This window comes from Euprymna scolopes, chromosome 32 (genome assembly GCF_053919585.1).
Source record: "Euprymna scolopes isolate OS-2025 chromosome 32, ASM5391958v1, whole genome shotgun sequence".
Taxonomy (NCBI): domain Eukaryota; kingdom Metazoa; phylum Mollusca; class Cephalopoda; order Sepiida; family Sepiolidae; genus Euprymna; species Euprymna scolopes.
This window is the reverse complement of record NC_136513.1, coordinates 72,726,086-72,743,293: the sequence shown is the minus strand read 5'-3', so window position 1 is coordinate 72,743,293 and position 17,208 is coordinate 72,726,086. Positions and strand designations below refer to the sequence as shown.

Below are 17,208 nucleotides of genomic sequence, written 5' to 3'. Positions count from 1 at the left end.
ATTTTTGGGGTGTCTTTTTTTTTTTTTTAATTTGTAACAGAAGTAAATAAAAGAAGTTTCGAAGTTATCCATGCGTGTCCAACTGAGCATGTTGTGAAAATAATCTCGTATAAAAATTATTCAATTATTTGCATTCTTCAATTTCTTTGCATATTCAATAGTATTCTTATTTAAAAAAAAAAAAAACGCAAAAAAATTGCAGATTTAAAAAAAAAAAAAACGTAAAAAAATTGCAGATATGTTGTGCGCACTGCGCATCTCAATATGGCGAGAAAAAAAGGCTAGATTGCGAAATTTGGCCTAAAATGGAGGTATTCTGCTAGGTACATTTCCAAAATGGCCACGTTGACGTCGTCGTGATAAATAATTGTTTTTCGCTGTAAGAACAAAACTACCTGATCAAATGAAGTGAAAATTTTTTTCGGAGAACTACAGTCTATAACAGTTACGTACAATAAAATTTTTTTTCAATATTTCCATTTTTTAATGTCGTCACTAAACTGTATAAGTATGGATAGTCTTATCAACACCCCTTTTTTTCTATTTATTGAAAAAGAAAATACAACTTTTTACAAATTCCCTATTAGTTTTTTTTTTCGGTTCTAACGATGATCATCTTTATTTAACTATTACGTGTAATTATATTCATACAGATATTCTATATGATTTATATTTGCGTAATATTTGCGTAGAAATGAAGAAAATCAAATTTACTGTGTATTTATCGTGTTGCCATAACAACGTGACGTAGCCAAGGACGGTAGTGGACGTGAGTGTGTGTGCGTGTGTGCGCGTGTTTTCGTGCTGTATTGTTTCGTATCTTATCAACTTCTTCGAATCTATGTGTACAGTAATACAAACCCGTTTTTCGAGCTGAATAAATGTGTTACATTGAATAAAAACACGTAAAATATATCCAGTTTGGTAGAAAAGTAACTTATCGTGCCTTTAATAACATCTATTTGTTATATATTTGTTTTTTGACAACTTATTCGAATCTATGTGTACAGTAATACTAACCCGAAATGAAAAGACCACGAGCGAACGCGCGTTTTACATAAAAATAAGTATTTTTAAATTTTATCTTTCTAGCTTTAAAAAAAAGTTTAAAAATTTTATCAGCCGGCATAATTTATTTTTAAATATTGAAAAATTTCAGGAAAATTAATTTTTGCTAGATTTTCAAAACATTGTTTTCGTGTTGTGTACGTGTCTGCGGCTACACCAGAATGGCGGCCGTGATGTCGTAGGTTGGATTGTAAGATTGTGTAGGTTTCGTATTTTTTTAATTTGTAAATAACTATTTATAAAAAAATTAAACCCTTCCAAGATGGACAATAAATAAAGCCATAATATTTTATGGTAAAGTTAAGAGCCTACGAACCATAGTTTTTTAGGAGATGTGATTATTGGATTAACCAATCAGAAATCGTCTGTGGCACACACATCTCTGTTTTTATAGATATATAGAGATATAGATATAGATATAGATAGATATAGATATAGATAGATATAGATATAGATATAGATATAGATAGATATAGATATAGATAGATATAGATATATATATATAAGAAAATAAATAAATGTTCCCGTCGTGCCACTACTTCTATTATCAGCTTGACAAAAAAAGTTCTTGCAGTTTTTAACTTTTAAATTCAGATGAACAAATCTCGGCTCAAACAAGAATTTGTTGATCAAAATAAGCACTATCAGAATCAACACACTTCTGCCAATGCAAAACAAGTGTATTAATGCCAGTAACATAAATATCTTGCGTTCTGGTGACAATGAAGACGTTGAAAGTGTTTTGGGTATCGCTTTTAGGTTTTTGAAGCATTTCTCATGCAGAAAGTTGTCGAGATACTTGAAAAGGTGGTAGTAAGTAGATGAAAGGTCTGGAGAGTATAGCAGATGAGACAAAGATTCGTAGCCCAATTTGTTCAACTTCCGCAAGGTCGGTTTAGCAACGTGCGGTCGGGCATTGTCATGGAGGAGAATTGGGCCTTTTCTGTTGACTAATACTGGGTGTTGTTGTGGAAGTTTCTGATACATTTCATCCATTTGTTGACAGTACTTCTCGGCTGTAATGGTTTCGCCTGCATTCAAAAAACTGTAATCGGTGAGACTGGTCGCAGACCACCAAACAGTCAGGATGACCTTTTGGTACAACTCTGGCTTCGGGAAGTGTCGTGCAGCTTCGTCGTCGTCTAACCACTGAGCTGAGTGACACCGATTGTCTTTTCATCGCAAGTCACAACCTGGTCGTTGTTATTGCGTAAAAGAAGAAAAAATGACACTTCATAATGGCGTTTCTTTTGGTTGTCGTTTAATTCTGTGAGGCACCCAAGTTTTTTTGTCTTCCCAATCTCTCTCAAGTGGTTGGAAATCGTCGTATATGTTACGTCTAATTCAGAAGCAAATTCCCGAACAGCTGTGCGTGGATTAACCTCGACTAAGGCTCTTAAATGATCGTTGTCAACATCCGATTGCCGACCATTATGCTTATTATCTTTAAGACTCGTCACGCCACGAAATTTCTTAAACCACTATTGTGATGTGCGTTCAGTAGTGGTTCCTGGGTCAAACGCTTCGTTGATATTGTGAGCTGTTTCAGCAACCTTTAAAACGATTGTAATCTAAACGATTAAATAGAGTAAAAAACGCTCTTCAAAATGATATCTAAAGAAAAGGTAGTATAACGAAAACTTATTCGAAAATATCTCATTTGAAATCAAAATTAAAAATTTCACAAGAACTTTCTTCTCAACCAAATATTACAGAATCGTATGTGGAGAAGATATGGAGAAAGCAGGAAATGTGACAAGTTTACCTTCACTCCGTTGGAACAATCCTGCATGTTCACCCAATAATTTTGGTTATTCCACACGGATTCGATACCAAGATACTTTTCGTTCACTAATGCTTCTGGCAGTCCTGTAAATGGTTCAATGAAAAAACTTTCTGGCACTTCTCGCTTTCCAGATTTTACAAGAATCCAAGAATGAATCCGCATTCCATAGAGACTATCATCGGTCGGTTTCGGAAGAAGCTTAAAAAATAAAAGTTAAAACATGCATATCACAAACTGAAGACATATCAACATGCATAACACTCATGTTCTAATATAATAATAGAACAAAAAACGAATGGATCAATGGCGTAACGGATCAAGTGTTAAAAATTCAGTCCGAGTTGACAGTCTTCTAGAGATTATGGGTTCAATCCTCAATAGCGGTGATACTAAGAATATAATTAAGAATTACTTACGACTTCTTCACAAACAATCGGACGAGAACTTTGTAGACTGATAGATTAAATAAAGAGAAAAAGCTGCCTCAGAAGAAACTTTACAAATAAAAGTTCGAAATAAAAATTACAATTTGGAGTCAAAACCTCACAGATGAACAATACAATCGAAACATGTTTTCCGTGGTGCAACGGATAAAAGTGCTAAATCATAATCAGTTCTAAGTACAGTAGAACCCCGGGATATAGTGACCCTAGAATACGTTTTTTTTTTTTTCAGGTTACGAGGTGGAATACGATGTTTTTCCGGCCCCTGGTTACGATATTTGTCCCGCCTTACGGTGTTATTTATAATGTTATTTGATTACATGCATGTGTATTATATTCATGTAACGTATTTTGTTACTAATGTTTAATTTTTTTTTTTTTACATGGGGGTCACCACTTATCAAGGCCCGAAGGCCACTCAGGGATAAGGGTTATTGCGTGTACAGTAATCAATGAGATAGTATTGTAGTAATCATTAGTATTGGGGGTGTTGATAGAGTGTCTTACTTAAGGGGCGGTTTGTCAGGAGTTTGTTTATGTTGGACTTGAAGACGTCCAAGTTGTAGCTAGGTGGGAAACAGGCAGGCGGCAGAGAGTTCCACTGGCGTGCAGTTCTAAGAAAGAAGCTTTGCGCATGGAATCTAAGTTTGGATTTAGACACAGATAAAGAGTGGGGAAAATTATTGACATTGAAAATTATTTAATGCTGTATCCCGGAGTTCTAATGTAATAACTTTCTAGAGATAAAAGGTTCAATTATCGTTACAGATGATATTCAAAATATAAAAATGATTTAAGACTAGACTTTTCAGCTCGTTAAAAACGGACAAAAGTTATAGCCTGTTGGCTTAAAATGAATGCTTTTTGCCAAATTGAGGGTTGAATATGGTTAAATGTGCGTTATCACAACAGCCGCTTACCATTGATTTCTCATTGGCAGCAGCCATTGGTCTTCACTGGAATTTAAGTAGCAATAAGCCTCCCCAAGGTCCTAGTTCTCTTCGCACTTGTCTAGCGGAGGTCTGGTCAGTGCCCTCTCCTCGATCTTTCCATTCTCCTTGACCTTACTTGACTATTTAGTCTCATTCTTTTTTTTTGGGGGGGGGGATGCGGAAATGGGAGGATGTGGAGGGGATGGAGAACTTATAGGTATGCAGCTTTCATGTACTTGGTCCATGTAGCACTTCATGTTTTGCCTCTGAAGCAGTTTGTCTGGCCCGTACATGTGCCTCCTGTGTGTTAGTCTCCATATTCAAGGGTCTTCCTTAATATTTCAGCTGTTTTCATTACTGTTGTTCGTTGTATCTTTCCAGTCATTCCTCTGATTCCAATTTTATTGTTGTTACTACTACTACTACTACTACTACTACTACTATTATTATTATTATTATTATTATTATTTGTACTCACTAAGAGTTCTCAAGCAGACAACTATCAGATATTTCTCATTGACAACAACCGGTGGTATTCCCTGGAATCTGGGTGACAACAAATTGCCAAATTGAGGTTTGAATATGGTTAAATGTGTGCTCATTTTTTGGATTAAATACTAATCTCTAATAATGGCCATTAATTCCTAACTGTGCATCGAATGGATATCATGATGCTTGATTGTTGCACTTTACCTTATCATGACAAAGGTTCATACAAAATTTCAGCCAGATCGGCTCAGTAGTTTCCAAGAAAAAGTGGAATGAACAGACTAAGAAATGTGTGTGTGTGTGTGTGTGTGTGTGTGTGTGTGTGTGTGTGTGTGTGTGTGTGTGTGTGTGTGTGTGTGTGTGTGGTTTGTGATCCTTTCCACCTTTCGAATAACGGTCTTCATTTTTGGCAGGAATTGGTTGATGCAATCGCCATATTTGTTGTAAGTTTTCCAATCCTTCTGGATTCATCGGCAGGGATAGATTAGTCTAACTATTTTTAAACAATTCATATAATTTATTTTATATAATAACGTGTATATTTATTTCATTGGTTAATTATGTTAATAACTTTACAAACATTTTAGGATGTTACTATTATTGGTAAAGTGTATTTTATTGATAGTATGTTTTTAGTTTTTATCAGTAATGCTTCTAGTATTTCAAGTTTTCGTTTATTATTGGCTTGTTCAAGTATAGATGTGTTGTTAACTTAAATCTTCTTAAATTGCGACAAGGGACAGGAATGTTGATTAGCACGATGTTCGGAAGGATCAAAAACAGAATTAATAAACAAATAAACGTCTATTTTATTTAATGAAATATACTCAAGAGAAAAAATACTGCCTATATATATATATATATATATATATATATATATATATATATATATATATATATATAAAGAGCTCAGTCTTTTCTTTTTTCTATGGTGTTGAATGATTCAGGGTCGCCTGACGAAGTCTCATTGACTAAAACAGATGACTGTTTGTAGCGTCCAAATGTAACTGTTTACCTTCGAATAAATAATTAAAAAAATATTTTGCTCTTGTTATCGAGCACTCTCTAACAACCTTGTTGAGTTCATTAGTCCCTACTTTTGAACATCTCAAACCTGAATTTATGTGTGTGTGTGTGTGTGTGTACACATTCAACCATCAATTTGACATAAAATACCTATTCTAATTTAACAGCAATGATTTTCATCCGCTTTTAACAATCTAAAACGTCTAGTTCATTAATATTTGGCAGTTAGTCCCTTAGTTATTAACTGATTTGATATGCGAAAGATTTTTGAAAAGTAGATTTTATGAAAATTTGTAACCCAAATACTGTTTTCGATTGCTTTTCTTCACAGTTTATTTTACAATAGCGGCTGCGCTGCGTCAGCGCACACAACGCCGAGTCAAACACAAAATCGAGTACACTCAACATCAAGTACACTCAACATTGTCTTACTATCAACGCTTACCTTATGAACTCGGAGTATGAGAAATTCCTATATCACTGAAAAAAACAAAAATACCCTAAGGGTAAGGATAATGAGTAAATGTTGGATAAAATGATGGTTAAAATTATTACAAACTTGCCAGGATGCGTTATCCATTACACCACAAATCATGACCGTATACCGAAAGATGTTACTGCGACTGTATACAGACAGTGCTAAATTCCGTTGACATGAGCAAGTAACTTTTTTGACAATGCACGAAACGGCCCAAAAACCTTTGTTCAGGGTTTTTTGTATGATTCTGCATTGTTCGTTATGAACCATATATAGATAAGGATAATTTTCAATTCGGTGCATCTGTTCGAAACATTTATTGGTATATATGCACACACACATAAATAAATAAACATTAAGAATTTTATCAATAATATAGATTCCGGTTTTTCTAGTGTTATCAGCCTTCATAAATATCCACATATGCATTTAATTTAATTTTTGCGTTTAACAGTCAAGACAGACCAATTGATGAATAGAACACTGGACAAAACATCTCATAAAGATGTGAGGAAGCACATATTAAAAAAGAATGGCGATATCTTAAAGAGAACAATAGTTGCTTTCAAGAAATGATAACGACATCGAACCCTGTTTCTATGGTGATGACCAACTCAATTGAAGATGCATTCTTGTCGACGCCATCATCAAGATCAGAAGCGATTCTGCAGACAAAGGGTTGAAAGAAGAAAAGTTGTCTTTGAGAGCATCACTTTGTTTGAAGCAGAATTGGAATGATCAAAATGGTCTTATTTAATTCCATTCACCAATTTGAAAAGAAACAATGAAATCTGACATTACTGATCAGTGCCTGTGAGGTTCATACCCCACACCCTAATCTGATGAAGTTACCACCCCCTGCTATCTACTAGAAAACTGCTCTTCCATTAAAATTGTGTTTTTATTATTATTATTATTATTATTATTATTATTATTATTATTATTGGCCTACAAGGAGCTTTCACACACGTCATCAAAGATCTCTCCTTGAAAACAACCTGTGGTGTTCCCTGGAAACTGAGTGACAACAAGTCTCCCCAGGTTTCCAGTACTCTCTATCTCTTTTGATAACATTTGCAAATAAATTTGCGTTATCACAACAGCCGCTTACCATTGATTTCTCATTGGCAGCAGCCATTGGTCTTCACTGGAATTTAAGTAGCAATAAGCCTCCCCAAGGTCCTAGTTCTCTTCGCACTTGTCTAGCGGAGGTCTGGTCAGTGCCCTCTCCTCGATCTTTCCATTCTCCTTGACCTTACTTGACTATTTAGTCTCATTCTTTTTTTTGGGGGGGAATGCGGAAATGGGAGGATGGGGGGGGGATGAAGAACTTATAGGTATGCAGCTTTCATCTACTTGGTCGATGTAGCACTTCATGTTTTGCCTCTGAAGCAGTTTGTCTGGCCCGTACATGTGCATCCTGTGTGTTAGTCTCCACATTCAAGGGTCTTCCTTAATATTTCAGCTGTTTTCATTACTGTTGTTCGTTGTATCTTTCCAGTCATTCCTTTGATTTCAATTTTATTGTTGTTACTACTACTACTACTACTACTACTACTACTACTATTATTATTATTATTATTATTATTATTATCATTATTATTATTATTATTATTATTATTATTATTTGTACTCACTAAGAGTTCTCAAGCAGACAACTATCAGATATTTCTCATTGACAACAACCGGTGGTATTCCCTGGAATCTGGGTGACAACAAGTCTCCCCAGATTACCAGTACTTTTCACCTGTTGCAATAACCTTTGCAAATGAATTTCCGTCATTGCAACAGTTGTTTACCATTGATTTCTCATTAACGGTGAACATTGGTCTTCACTGAAAGTTGGGTGGCAATAAACCTCCCCAAGGTCCCAGTCTCCTTCACAGTCATGCAGTGGAGGTCTGGTTAGTGCTTTCACACCTCGGTCTTCTCATCATCCTTATTTAGTGTGGCACCAGTTTATAGTAACCCACACACAAAAAGAATAAATAAAAGGGGGGGAGCAGAACGCAGGAGTGCAGGAGGATAAACTCACAATTATACAGCTTCAGTTTCATGATTCCATGTGATGTTTCTTTGTGTTTTACGTCTGTAACGATTTCTATATGCCCGACTTGTTCCTGTAGTTCATGTGTCTTAGTCTCTGCATTCAAAGGTTTTCCTTAATATTTCAGCCGTTTTCATTATTGTCATCCTGTTGTATCTTCTCAGCCATCCCTCTGATTCCAATTTCTCCCATTCTTTTTTAAAAGATTTTCGGAAGTGTTCCTAGTGCTCCTACTATTAGTGGTGTTATTTTGATTGTTTTTCATTTTCCAGATCCCTTTGAACTCTCTGGCCAGTTCCGTGTATTTGCTCCACTTCTTTGTCTCCTTGATCTTCATTCTGTGATCTTTTTTTTTCATTTTTTTTTTTACAAGGTAATCACCACTTATCAAGGTCCGGAAGCCACTCGAGGATAAGGGTTATTGTGTGTACAGTACGCTATAACAGCAAAATCTACAATCTGGCAGGACTTTTCCTTCTTGTTAACTATTATGACATCCAGTTTTCTTGCTTTGCAGGTTTATCTGTTTATAGATCTATGTCCCATATGATTTTGTGACTTTCATTTTCAAGTATTGTAGCCAGTTTGTGCTTATACCATTTGTCAGGATGTTCAAGGTACTGTTGTTTGCATAATTCCCATCGTGTCTATTTTTGTATTCTTTTTGGAATAGTTTGCTGCATTCGCTTATTATGTGGTTTATTGTTTCATTTCTTTGTCCACAGAGTTTGTATTTGTTGCTTTCTTCTTGTGTCTTGTCAATTCTTGTTTTGATGTGGTTGGTTTTAATTGTAATATCTTGTGCAGCTATTATTAAGGATTCGGTTTCTCTGTCTAGGTTTCTTTTTTGTAGCCATTTCCATGTGTTTTCATTAGTTTCATCTTTTGTCACCCTTATGAATCGTAGCTGTTTCTTTTCCCATTTTTTTCTCGTCTGATCCCTGCCTCTCTTTTTTCTGTTTTGTTCGTTTTGTCAGTATCTTTTTTTGCACTAATTATTCTTTCAGTGTTCTGCATTAAGTATTTTATAATTCTTTTTTTCGTGTCGTTCACAGCCTTCTATACAAACCAGTCCTTTTCCTCCACCTTTCCTTTTAACAGTCAGTCAGCATCGCCCTTTAGATCATAAGTTTCCTGGTCTTCTGGTCGAGATGTCTCAGTTCTTCTTTGATCCAACTTATAAACGGTCCAGAGTATTTTACTAGTGACACTGCACATGTGTTTATGCCTCTTATTAGGTTTCAACTATATAGCTTAGTTTCAAGGAGTTTTCTTGTCCTTCTGAGGTATTCCTTTCCAATTTTCTCTTTCATTTGTGTTGCATTGATGTTATCTGTTTTCAGAAATCCCAAATATTTGTAACTATCATTTTCACCTAGTGCCCTCACTTCTGTTTGGTTGGATAGTTCCATTCCTTCTGTTGCTTTCCGTTTTCCCTTCTCAGGATCAACAGTGCACACTTGTCCATACTGAATTCCATTCAAATATCCTGACTTAGAAAGATTCCTAAGGGAGACCATTATAATAGGGGGGGGGATGACGTCACCCCCCTATTATAATGGTCTCCCTTAGGAATCTTTCTAAGTCTAGGATTGAAATAGAAGAGAATAGTGAGTAAAAAAAATCTCAACCTAGAAAATCTCAGGCCGCTGGAGGTGCCTCCTCTAATTTCCTTAGAATCTGTAATAGAAGTTATGTTAATAAAACAACTTAGAAAACAATTCCCAGGCTGAGATGTTTTTTAATATATATATATATATATATATATGTATCTTTTAAAAATACAATATATATATATATATATATATATATATATATATATAGATAGATATATATATATAATATTTAATGATGTCAGGCTGAGAAATGTCTTCTAATGTTTAGTTTTCGTGCCATGCATATCATTAAAATCGTGCAAATAATAACATCAGGCTTTGATTTAGTTTCCAATGTTTATTTTGTTTCAGTTAAATAAATTACATGTTGTTGTTAACCACCATTTCCCATGTACTGTACACAATTGACTATCTTTGTTTGTGTCTAATTTGCATGTCTCTTCTACGAAAGGATCGTTCATAAGGGAGCTGACGAAGTGTGGTGTTAAGTGCTCGTTCGGTGTCGGTTAGTCGATGTCCCATGATGCTGGTAGTAAAGTGAAGTTTGCTGGTGATTGTGGACTGTTTGGTTGTTCTGGTGTGATTGTTATTTCGCTGTCTGTTGCGTCTGTTGCAAATTTAAATCTTTTATGTGGACTTAGAGTGTCTATAGCTTAGAGTGTCTATAGCTTAGAGTGTCTATAGCTTAGAGTGTCTATAGCTGACTGAAGACTTTTCTTGTGTTTATTAGTGTTTCTAATTCTTTCTTAGTTTTTTCAAAGAGTTTCAGGTCATCCATGTACATTAATTAGGTGATTCATGTTTTCATCTGTATCAGTGAACTTGTATCCAACTTGGCATTTCCTTAGTATATGGTTAAGTAGTATAGTACAGTAGTGATGATAGGGAATCACCTTAGAAGATATCTCTTAGTATTTTAATCTCTGTTATGTGTTGTCTATCAGCTGTCAGTTCGAGTCTCCATATTCTCATTACATTTTCAATCAAACTGATAATCTTGCCTGGTATTTTGTACATTCTAAGTTATTCTATTATCTATGCTGACAGGATCCTGTCGTACACTTTCTTGTAGTTGATCCATATTATGGTTATGTTCTTTTTGTCTACGTTTTACCTCCTTCAGGATCCTTTACTCTTTTGTATAGTGTTGTGAATTTTTGGACTCAGCTTAGTATTGTTACTATAGACAACATCACTTAGAGAAGGTGTACCAATTCTTGTATTAATCAGTGTATTATTATTATTATTATTATTGGCTCACAAGGAGCTTTCACACAGGTCTTCAGAGATCTCTCCCTGAAAACAGCCTGTGGTGTTCCCTGGAAGCTGAGTGATAACAAGTCTCCCCAAGTTTCCAGTACTCGCCACCTCTTTCGATAACATTTGCAAATAAATTTGCATTATCGCAACAGCTGCTTGCCATTGATTTCTCGTCGGCAATGGCTATTGGTCTTCACTAGAATTTGAGTGGCAATAAGCCTCTCCAAGGTCCCAGTTCTCTTCGCACTTATCCGGCAGAGGTCTGGTCAGTTCCTCGGTCTTTTCTTCCTCCTTGACTCTACTTGGTTATTTGGTCTCACTCTTTTTTTTGGGAGAGAGGGGGGACAGTGATGTGGCAATGGGAGGGTGGGGATAGGGTTCGGTTAAAGACCATAGATACGAGGCTTCAGTGTTCTTGGTTCCATGTTTTGCCTTTGCAGCTGTTTGTCTGGCCTGCGCTTGTTCTTCCTGTGTGCTAGTTTCTACATTCAAGGATTTTCCTTAATATTTCAGCTGTTTTCATTATTGCTGTTCATTGTACTTTTCCAGTCATTCCTTTGATTCCAATTTCTCCCATTCTTTTCTTCAAAGTTTTTCAGGATAGTTCCTAGTGCTCCTACTATTATAGGTATTATTTTGATTTTCTTTATCTTCCATATCCCTTTCAGCTCTCTGACTAGCTCTGTATATTTGCTCTGTTTCTCCTTTTCTTTGATATTCACCCTGTGGTCAGCTGGAATAGTAAAATCTACGATTTGATAGGACTTTTCTTTCTTGTTAATTATTATGACATCTGGTCTTCTTGCTTGGATGGGTTTATCAGTTTGTATGTCCATGTCCCATAGGATTTTGTGGTTCTCATTTTCAAGTACTGTTGCAGGCTTATGCATGTACCATTTGTCTGTGCGTTCAAAATGCAGTTGTTTGCATAATTCCCAGTGTACTGCCCTCCCCACTTGTTCGTGCCTGTTTTTGTATTCTTTTTGGGTCAGTTTGCTGCATTCACTTACTATATGATTTATCGTTTCGTCTCTTTGTCCACAGAGTCTGTATTTGTTGTTTTCTTATGTTTTATCGATCTTTGCTTTGATATGGTTGGTTCTTATCGAGTTATCTTGTGCTGCAGTTATTAGGGATTCAGTTTCTCGGTTTATGTGTCCTTTTCGCATCTATGCCCAAGTGTTTTCGTTATTCTCATCTTTTGTCATTCTTATGAATCTTCTGTGTAGTTGTTTCTCTTCCCATTTTTCTTTTCTTGTGTTGTTATTTTTCTCTCTGTTTTCTGCTTTGTTGATTTTTTTGCAGTGTCTCTTGCTTCCATAATTATCCTTTCAGTATTTTGCATTATGTATTTTTCTAGTTATTATTATTATTATTATTATTATTATTATTATTATTATTATCTGAGTTCAGTAAGTTCTAAGAAATCAATTAACCCCTTCCTTCGTTAATCAGTGTTACTATTCGTTTTCATTACCTTCATCTATAAGCGAAAACATATGCAAACCTCAATGTAATGAGAAACACTGAATAAGGAGAAAATACGCCCAAATACAATATACACATTTTATTTACATCCTGACAAACGTAAAGTAAACTTGTAGCATCACATGAAAGAACACACAAGAATTCCAGTAATTCTAGGAGCAACCGGACTCATGAAAGGGAATTTCAAAAGCAACCTGGCAAACATACCCGATGAACCAAGTGCAAGAAAAATACAAACAATTGCACCCAAAGGAACGGTTAGAATCTTAAAAAAGATCTCTCGGTTGGGGTGACTGAAATTGTGGGTGATTGTTTGGCATCCGGCAGGATGCCCCATCCCCATGAAAAAAGAAAATTATAAGAAAATTAAAACGTGAATGCCTGCTAGACACTCTCCTCGATTGCCTAAGGTTTCTCTGTACAGCGGTTTGACAGGACAATCTGGCATGCGAATATATTGACCTTACAAGTAAACCCTGACTAAAAATTCAAAATCATAGTATTCACAGCCCAAATAAGATCTCCTCGGTATGACTAATTCACACCGGCATTTACGAGGAATAACTTTCTCCAAGTGATGTTTTCTCAAGTAACAGCACGAATCTGGGTACTCCACTAGACTAGATGAATCCAGTAAGACCAAGAAACCACAAGAAAGATATACTATAACATATTTAAATGGTCAATTGAGGAGAGGAAAAGTATGTTCTCAACTTCTTTACTAAGTAAATGTTTGAGGGATAAAGGAGAACTTCAATGGAATCTTCGAATATGTATCTCATATAGAAATCAAGTGTTAGTTCCAGTGGAGAGGAGGAGGTTTGATATCTGAGAAGCTCGATTGAAGAAAAATGAAACAAGATTAAAACAGATTTACAATTGGTTGAAAGTTATTTTATGTGCGAGTAAATTGTTTGAACAGTTGAGTTTTCATATTGTAGAGAGTTCGGAGTTAAAAAGTTACGAGTTTGATAAGTATACAGCGATCAAGTGTTAGTCCCAGGAATGAAGGACGTTTGATTTCTGAGAACTTCAACTGAACTAAAATGAAATAACAGAGAGGAAGAGCACTTGAATATCTACTAGACAATGCCTTAAGTGTCTAATGTTTTTGTTTTGTTTTTTGATTTTTGATTTTTTGTACAGGGGTTTGTTAGGACAACCCTGCATGAGGATATTTCCCTCTACAAGTAAACACTGACTAAATATTAAAAATTACAAATATTCAAAGCACAAATAAATCGCTTCAATATGGTTAACTTATATTGCCTATATTAACAACACTAAGCTGGATACTCCATAAGACCAGATGAATTTTTGTCCTGGAATCCAGTAAGATCAAAAGACCAAAAGAAAGATATATAATAACATAGTTAACTGGTCAATATTGAGAGAAAAATTAATATTACTAACGTCTTTACTAACTCAACGTTTAAGAGATAAAAGAGAAATGTCATATATTCTCTTTTATTTTTATTTAGCAATTCTGTAATATTAGTATAATAGAATTATTTTCATCTTCGATTCAGATTTTATATAGTTTTCCTTCATTAAAAATGATCTCATGTCCAGTCTAACTAACACATATATATGTGTGTGTGTGTGTGTGTGTGTGTGTGTGTGTGTTTATTACCGTTTTTGGTCTGCTTGGTTATATATGCTTCCACTACCACAGAATCGAATAAACGATCTGATAGTTTCTTCAGACTTGGCAGGCTGAAGAAATATTATAAGGAAATTTTTTCTATCAGATCGTTAATTCAAGTCTCGTAAGTAGAAACATGTGTAACCAAGCAGACTAAAAAACGGTAATAAAAACATATTTTGCTCTACAGTAGTATTGAGCACTTTTTCAAGTTTTTTACCAGAAAAATGACTTTCTCAGTAACTCCCAGATGACTACCCAGAAATTGACTATCACACTAATATTATGCCCCACTCTTAACAACCCTTTAAAATACTCCAAAATATCTAATATTTGGCAAATATTGTTAAAATACTCTAAAATATCTGATATTTGGCAAATATTGTTAAAATACTCCAAAATATCTGATATTTGGCAAATATTGTTAAAATACTCCAAAATATCTGATATTTGGCAAATATTGTTAAAATACTCTAAAATATCTGATATTTGGCAAATATTGTTAAAATACTCCAAAATATCTGATATTTGGCAAATATTGTTAAAATACTCCAAAATATCTGATATTTGGCAAATATTGTTAAAATACTCCAAAATATCTGATATTTGGCAAATATTGTTAAAATACTCCAAAATATCTGATATTTGGCAAATATTATTAAAATACTCCAAAATATCTGATATTTGGCAAATATTGTTAAAATACTCCAAAATATCTGATATTTGGCAAATATTGTTAAAATACTCCAAAATATCTGATATTTGGCAAATATTGTTAAAATACTCTAAAATATCTGATATTTGGCAAATATTGTTAAAATACTCCAAAATATCTGATATTTGGCAAATATTGTTAAAATACTTTAAAATATCTGATATTTGGCAAATATTGTTAAAATACTCCAAAATATCTGATATTTGGCAAATATTATTAAAATACTCCAAAATATCTGATATTTGGCAAATATTGTTAAAATACTCTAAAATATCTGATATTTGGCAAATATTGTTAAAATACTCCAAAATATCTGATATTTGGCAAATATTGTTAAATACTCCAAAATATCTGATATTTGGCAAATATTGTTAAAATACTCCAAAATATCTGATATTTGGCAAATATTGTTAAAATACTCCAAAATATCTGATATTTGGCAAATATTGTTAAAATATTCCAAAATATCTGATTTTTGGCAAATATTATTAAAATACTCCAAAATATCTGATATTTGGCAAATATTGTTAAAATACTCTAAAATATTTGATATTTGGCAAATATTGTTAAAATACTCCAAAATATCTGATATTTGGCAAATATTGTTAAAATACTCCAAAATATCTGATATTTGGCAAATATTGTTAAAATACTCCAAAATATCTGATATTTGGCAAATATTGTTAAAATACTCTAAAATATCTGATATTTGGCAAATATTGTTAAAATACTCCAAAATATCTGATATTTGGCAAATATTGTTAAAATACTTTAAAATATCTGATATTTGGCAAATATTGTTAAAATACTCCAAAATATCTGATATTTGGCAAATATTATTAAAATACTCCAAAATATCTGATATTTGGCAAATATTGTTAAAATACTCTAAAATATCTGATATTTGGCAAATATTGTTAAAATACTCCAAAATATCTGATATTTGGCAAATATTGTTAAATACTCCAAAATATCTGATATTTGGCAAATATTGTTAAAATACTCCAAAATATCTGATATTTGGCAAATATTGTTAAAATACTCCAAAATATCTGATATTTGGCAAATATTGTTAAAATATTCCAAAATATCTGATTTTTGGCAAATATTATTAAAATACTCCAAAATATCTGATATTTGGCAAATATTGTTAAAATACTCTAAAATATCTGATATTTGGCAAATATTGTTAAAATACTCCAAAATATCTGATATTTGGCAAATATTGTTAAAATACTCCAAAATATCTGATATTTGGCAAATATTGTTAAAATATTCCAAAATATCTGATTTTTGGCAAATATTATTAAAATACTCCAAAATATCTGATATTTGGCAAATATTGTTAAAATACTCTAAAATATTTGATATTTGGCAAATATTGTTAAAATACTCCAAAATATCTGATATTTGGCAAATATTGTTAAAATACTCCAAAATATCTGATATTTGGCAAATATTGTTAAAATACTCCAAAATATCTGATATTTGGCAAATATTGTTAAAATACTCTAAAATATCTGATATTTGGCAAATATTGTTAAAATACTCTAAAATATCTGATATTTGGCAAATATTGTTAAAATACTCCAAAATATCTGATATTTGGCAAATATTGTTAAAATACTCCAAAATATCTGATATTTGGCAAATATTATTAAAATACTCCAAAATATCTGATATTTGGCAAATATTGTTAAAATACTCCAAAATATCTGATATTTGGCAAATATTATTAAAATACTCCAAAATATCTGATATTTGGCAAATATTGTTAAAATACTCTAAAATATCTGATATTTGGCAAATATTGTTAAAATACTCCAAAATATCTGATATTTGGCAAATATTGTTAAAATACTCCAAAATATCTGATATTTGGCAAATATTGTTAAAATACTCGTAAATATCTGATATTTGGCAAATATTGTTAAAATACTCTAAAATATCTGATATTTGGCAAATATTGTTAAAATATTCCAAAATATCTGATATTTGGCAAATATTGTTAAAATACTCCAAAATATCTGATATTTGGCAAATATTGTTAAAATATTCCAAAATATCTGATATTTGGCAAATATTATTAAAATACTCCAAAATATCTGATATTTGGCAAATATTGTTAAAATACTCTAAAATATCTGATATTTGGCAAATATTGTTAAAATACTCCAAAATATCTGATATTTGGCAAATATTATTAAAATACTCC

The 17,208-nt window shown here is 33.1% G+C and overlaps 1 protein-coding gene across 2 annotated transcripts in view; it reads right to left on the bottom strand.

Annotated features, from left to right (window-relative positions):
• Positions 1 to 17,208, bottom strand: part of LOC145256436 (dynein regulatory complex subunit 7-like) — a 284,758-nt gene that overhangs the window by 149,780 nt on the left and 117,770 nt on the right. For both annotated transcript variants that reach the window (XM_080115340.1, XM_080115341.1), the window contains exon 6: positions 2,834 to 3,052. In XM_080115340.1, the coding sequence (XP_079971466.1) occupies positions 2,834 to 3,052 (219 nt within the window). The remainder of the gene's footprint in view (positions 1 to 2,833; positions 3,053 to 17,208) is intronic.